At 35.1% G+C, this 6,350-nt stretch overlaps 1 protein-coding gene across 1 annotated transcript in view; it reads left to right on the forward strand.

Moving 5' to 3' along the window:
* The window catches only part of LOC142642963 (pre-mRNA-processing protein 40A-like), a 38,104-nt gene extending 37,610 nt beyond the window's left edge, over positions 1 to 494 (forward strand). The window contains exon 29 of the mRNA XM_075817438.1: positions 64 to 494. Coding sequence (XP_075673553.1) covers positions 64 to 210 — 147 coding nt within the window. The 3' untranslated portion in view covers positions 211 to 494. The remainder of the gene's footprint in view (positions 1 to 63) is intronic.
* Positions 495 to 6,350: the final 5,856 nt, after the last annotated feature.

Raw genomic sequence — 6,350 nt, forward strand, 5'->3', positions numbered from 1 at the left:
CATTTGGTTTAGTACTTTGAACACTTGCATAACGTGCAACACTTTTGCTGATAAATGGTGCAGCATGCATCTGCTCCTGAATCAGATAATGAAAGCAGGCATAAAAGACATAAGAGAGACCACCGGAATGGTTCTCGTAGATATGGGGGTCATGAGGAGCTTGAAGATGGGGAGTTTGGTGACGATAAGCAAAATTTGGTAGATACTTAATCCTACAAAGTTCTAATTCTTCCACCACCACCCTCTTCTGAGATAGAGGGTAAACGGGGGATATCAAGTTTGATATATAGTCATCATTAGCAAGATATTTAATTTCAAAGCAACCTTACTTATATTTGCAGTACCTTGTTATCAGTGTAAATACTGCTTTTCAGCTTAATCAGCCACATCTTTGTCTTATAGTGACTTTGGGTTTTTCCGAGAAATTAATTAGAGGTAAGTCCTATAACGTTTGTAACATTTTTAATATCAATTGAAGAGTTCAATTTCTAACCTTTTATAAAATGACTCATAAATGCTGGAATCTCTACTAATTTAAGCATACAGCGAAAAAGAAGAAGTCAAATATGAAAAGCAACTGTGCAAGTGTCATTGCACATCATTAATGCTAAATAAAATTCTAATTTCTTGGTTGTGGACTTGCTGATTCTTGAGGATGTAAGGTACCGTTACATCTATTTGAGGAGAAACAGAATATAGTAAACAGAATTTGAGGAGAAACAGAATATAGTAAACATCTATTTGAGGAGAAACAGAATATAGTAAGAAGAATTTGAGGAGAAACAGAATATAGTAAACAGAACTTTGAATTTTGTGCACTCTTTTTGTCTTCTTGGCAATTGGTGGATGTTTTTCCCATTCAGAATGAGGATATATTTTTACTTATCAAAGAAAGGACATTTTTATTTTTATTTTTTGGCATGGATGAAGTACATGGAAATGTGCCAAATACTTGATAATCTCTCTGGGAATTGTAAAGCTCAAAATTAAACTCATTCCACTCTGGTATGCAATTCCTTAAAGGCTGAAAGTAATAATCCTGCTGTATTATTTTAATTATTTATTTTTATAAGAAATGAATACTTAGAGATAACCCATATTATATTTAAAACCATCCTGTACGCATTCGGTGTACTAGGGCACTCACCCTCAACTTTTTAACAAAGCTTCTATTAAAAAAGGAAGCACATAAAATGAAACTTTAAAAATCTTTTATGTGCAAAATGTATATGCTTGTAAAGTAGTTAAAAAGTAGTTGGACTGTGTCCATTCAGTTTGTCTAAACCGGTTAGCAGATTGATGTGTTTGTGACATGGCCTGGCTTCTGGTTTAATGGTCTGGACCTCTGCCTTGTTTTGGAGTCTGCAGAGCATGCAAAATTATAAGGCTTAAGCTGGAACCTTGAAGTGTTTTGCCTATCTTAAAAAGAAAAAGAGAAAAGGGGGGGAGGGGGGGGGGGTGAAGCTAGAATTATGAATCTTTGGCTGCTGTGATCTCATGTGGGAAGGATCAGGAGGATGTCATATTCAGCTTTTTTTCTCTTGGTGATTGTTGCATATCTGACACAATAAAAATGATTAGAGTGGAGAATTTGTATTGAGTATCTAAGAAATAATAATCTTCTGTTTGATTAAATTTTGATTATTTTTGTTTTGTGTGTGTTTGAGAGAGAGGCATTTAGCTTCCATGGTACATCATTTCCCTATGTTTGGGAGAAGAGAAAAGGGGGGGAGGGGGGATATTTTAACTATTGACTTCTCAATTCTCCCTTTTTTTTTGTCTACTCATTCTGTAGCTTTTACTTCTAGTTCTACATCCTGTGTATTATTACCTTACATTTTGGTGACAATCATCAAAACAATTACTTGTCATAATTGATAGACTATGATGCATTGTATGCCTGTTTGCTAGTCCTTATCATATATGTATCCTCTATATCGTTATTTTGAAGCATGAGATAAAATCTTCTTTTGGTGTATATGCCTCTGTATAATAATGTCATCGTCTTTTCATATTTCCCAATGGGTACTACTATCCACTTTATGTCTATAGACTCTATAGTTAAGCATGAAGGAGCATGAATCAATTACTTTTCATTTCTGTATCTTGCTCACAAAGTTGAGGTAAATAAAGAAATTAAAAATGAGGTGCTGTTAATTCACTCAATTGAGGAAAGCTTGATTGATTTTCGTTTCCTCTAAATTTGTTGAAAGCATGCTTGTGTGCATCACTTCAAGTCCTTGTGTGGAACTAGTCACATTTGGAATTCTGATACAACTTGGTGGTTGAACAAGTATCTGTATCTGTGGATGGAGCCTCAGTTTTTACCGAAAAAATAATTCAATTATTTCTTCAACAATCTCATCCATGATGGCATCTCCTATCTCCGTGCCTATTTTCCTCTTTAGTTGCTGAAAATTACTCCAGTCTTCTAATGTGCTAGACAAATCTTTTTTTGATAAATAATGTGCTAGACAAATCAAAATTCATTAGGTGGGTTATGTTCACAAAGTCTCCACTTGGTTTCCCCACTGAGCAAATCTGCTTATAGATGATTTCCTCCATGTCTTCCGGCTCTGAGATGTCATCAGTATACTTGTGTCTTTCATCCTTCCTTCCCTGGGTTTCTTCAGCTTCCTTCATAGGATGGAGCAGGAGTTGTTTCCTTTGCTGCAACAGCCTTTTGTTTCTCAGGTACTGAGAACAAGTCCAATTGATCCCCTTTTTTTTGGCAAAACCGACATGGCTTTTTTCCTCTATTGGTGAGTTTATTAGTACTTCCCATGGTGAAGTGGACAACATGAAGTCTCCAGCATCTCCTTTGTTTGGAATGGAGGTGTTACTTGATGGGGCTACTTTGTTTGTGATGAAATCAGACCCTGTTTGTTGCAAAGTAAGATGCATGTTAATTATTGGAGCGAAGATGTATGATTATGTTTTACATTTTATTTGTCAGATAAAAACTTGTCATGAAACTGATGAACCTTTGTTGGATATTGCTTCCGTTAGTAGTGATGCAGTGCTGAGTTGCATGTCACCTTCCATGCTCATCCAATGAAATTTTGCATCTGCAGCAGTCTGTTAGCTTAGTAAGTGAGCATAATCAATGAAACTGTAGCAAAGTAATGCTGCAAGAAAATTGAAGTGAAATCTGAAATGCGTCCTTGCTACCATGCTTTATAATTAGAAGCTGTTGTACCTTTACTTTCAGATTCTCAATATTGAAGGTCACTGAAGTGCTAGCATGAGTGAAGACAGGATGTCTTTTAGAATGCAAAGAATGTTCTTTGTCATTGCTGTTAGTCGAACGATATGCATTCAAACATTTAATGGAGAAAATCCAATTTGTTCTTTCAATTCGCCAGGTCTTTCTGGTCTCAGAAATGTCATCATCTTTATTGCTCCTTGTGCAATTTGAAAGCTCCTCGCTGTTTTTAGTGGGAATGAGCTTGTACATTATCGATGCTAAGGACTTTGTTGTGAATAAAATCCTTTTTCTTCCCTTGTTTATATCAAAATGGTGTGATCTCATTTGGTTCTTGGTTGAATCAACTGACTGGTTATTGGAATTCAAGCTCTTCATGTATCTTCTTTCTGAAAGGTAACTAGCCATGTTGAAAGGCTCTGGTTGGTCCTGGAGATGTTCTCTAAGCTGTTTTGCAGGTGCTGGCTTAGATGCAGGGAAAGCCATTAAACCTTGAAACTTGATGAGGAGTGAAAGAGGATAAAGGTGCTAGTTTAAGATGTTAAGAGAAAATGAGGGTGTAGGGTAACAAGTGGAACTTTGAGCATGCTTGTTGTGGAGACTGAACAGTAGAACCTGATTGCATAGTTGAGATATATATAAATGTGATGGGAGTTAAGAAGAGGGGGGGGGGGGGGGGGGGACCCCCAATATGGTCAGCAATCCCGTAATTGATTGGGGACGACCAAAAGTTAAAACTAGGAAACCTTCTCATTGATTGCTGACACCAACTTGTTAGAACTATAGAATCTAATGATTGCTGTGGAACCTTTTTTTCTCTCTCTCTCTCTCTCTCTTATATAAGAAATGATGATATCTTTGCAAGATTATTTCCTTAAAAAATATATTGCCCCCCTAAAGTTCTGTCCTGTATTTGATTCACACATAACATTACTTACAGGAGCAGAGGTCTCTTTTACTTATTTATCTATTAAATTCTGAACAAGGTATGATTTATACTCTTAGAGTATACATGCTTTTGTCCTAGACCTTAAATCACTCTTCCATGTTCCTCTTTCTTGAACACTATGTATATTATACTGGGTGTTAAAATAGTTGGATTGATATATATTCTTATAAAATTTTGTCATGTGGGAAGGTCCCACCCTGGCACAGTTAGGTGAAACACTGAGGAAGAGAGAGGCCTCATGTTTTTCGAATGAAGTTGTATCATGACTTGTAGAGGAAGCACTAACCTTGAAGCCAAGCTAAGTGTCATATTTTAGGTGCATTGCATTTGCACCCCAATGATCGTTATTCCCTGGAAATCTAATATATTAGCCTTATGCGAGGGAAAGTAAAAATTCTATGATTGTGTTGATTATAGTTGTATAAATTAAGAATGTAGGTTGGCCAAAGCATAAAGTATTACGCAAGCGAATTTGGGTCAGGCTTATCCTATATGAAATTTGTGAGCTTGATAGCTTGTTTGCAAGTTATAGGTGCTTTTTCGTTTTGTGTAATAATCGGCCTCAAGCAATGCCTTTGTCTTGTGCTCATTGCAGTATGAATCTGTATATACTACCAGTTTCATGAGCATAATTTTCTATTTCAAACATTGGGCTGACTTGGGGCTTTGGCTGGCTTATAGCCTTGTCCGCTAACGTCTTTGAGACCCTTCGACCTCCCTCCGCCAAGGCGGTATTTTGTATCATAAGGATATATAACACCCCACTCGTATTGAGGTTCCCTGTGATACAAAATAAAAAATCTTCGTCGTCCATCTCTCCAATTATTTATTTATTTATTTTAGCAGTGATAGTTCGCTGCACTTTCAGTTTTCAATCTCTTTCCGCTTCATTTCATGTGGTTTACATATAGACATTGAATGACTCACTCATCTGTTGAGATATGTAGTTATATCTAAATGCACCACGTTGCCTAATTGAGTTTATTTATAGTAACTAATGTTGGATATATTTCAACAATTTACTTTTGTAATAAAACAATACAGATTTAAATATAAGCAATAACACAAATAAATGTGATAGAAAAAAACAATAAATGGATATTGTATATATATATATATATATGAAGAAATTTGCAAATAATTAAAAACTTACAGACTAAATGCGTGAAGGATGAATGATTCAGATCAAGTCTTGTGTTTGACACAATTTTCTTAAAGTAGATTTCGTCCCTCACACAATTACTATGGTGCTTTGAAACTCACGGACGTCTATCTCTTAGGATAAAATGACCTACAACACGAAAACGAAGCATACAAGGTCGTGCTCTGTGAACTACTCAATGTCTCTTTCTCTCTTTTTGACACAAAATAAAATGCACAAAATATTCTCACTAAAGGGAGTTTTATGAAAAAAAGTAGTTTTTATGAATGAGGGACTTATGAAAAATTATATGTTACTGAACAGGCACTCTGTTTCAGTAATAACTGCTGTGCACAGACTAACTGACTCAAAAAAATAAATAATAAAATATTATTATTTGGACAAGTAGGCCCAATTCATATATGCCAAAGGCCCAACCTAATGTCCAACTCATAAGCATATAAACTCATATATTATTTATTTCCTTTCCTATGTGGGACTCGAGATTTTTACCACTTTTAAAAACATCTTCAAGTGAACATAGAAAAAATCAATTTCTTATTCACTCCATGCTATTTTTTCAACACCTAATTGGAACACTAAGATTATTCTGGTTGGATTAACATCCTTTAAAGTTTTTAAAGTAACTCAATGTTGTATTTAGCCAAGAGTCTTGTAGTTTAGTGGAAAAAAAGAAAACCAGAGCTCAAATCCCTTCTCACTGTTGTAACTATTGAATAATAATTAAAAAAAAATTATGTTGTAATTCTTGTACTCCTTTCCCTTCATTGCCAAACGAGTGGTTGTCACCCTATTAGTAATTTAAATAAAAATTAAAATAGTGCTAGCTAATGTGGTAAAACTCAATTTCATAATACATAAATAGGATTTTAAGAGTTTCACAATAGAGTTATCTTAAGAACTCTGTAGGATTTCAATCGATTAGGTTTCTCATCATTTTCTAAAATTTCCCAAGCCAAATTACAAAACAAAGCTCCTTTCTTTGTATGAATATGTTGTTTCTTAACAACTAAACGTTCAGGACTTATTGGTTT

This window comes from Castanea sativa, chromosome 7 (assembly GCF_040712315.1).
Source record: "Castanea sativa cultivar Marrone di Chiusa Pesio chromosome 7, ASM4071231v1".
Taxonomy (NCBI): domain Eukaryota; kingdom Viridiplantae; phylum Streptophyta; class Magnoliopsida; order Fagales; family Fagaceae; genus Castanea; species Castanea sativa.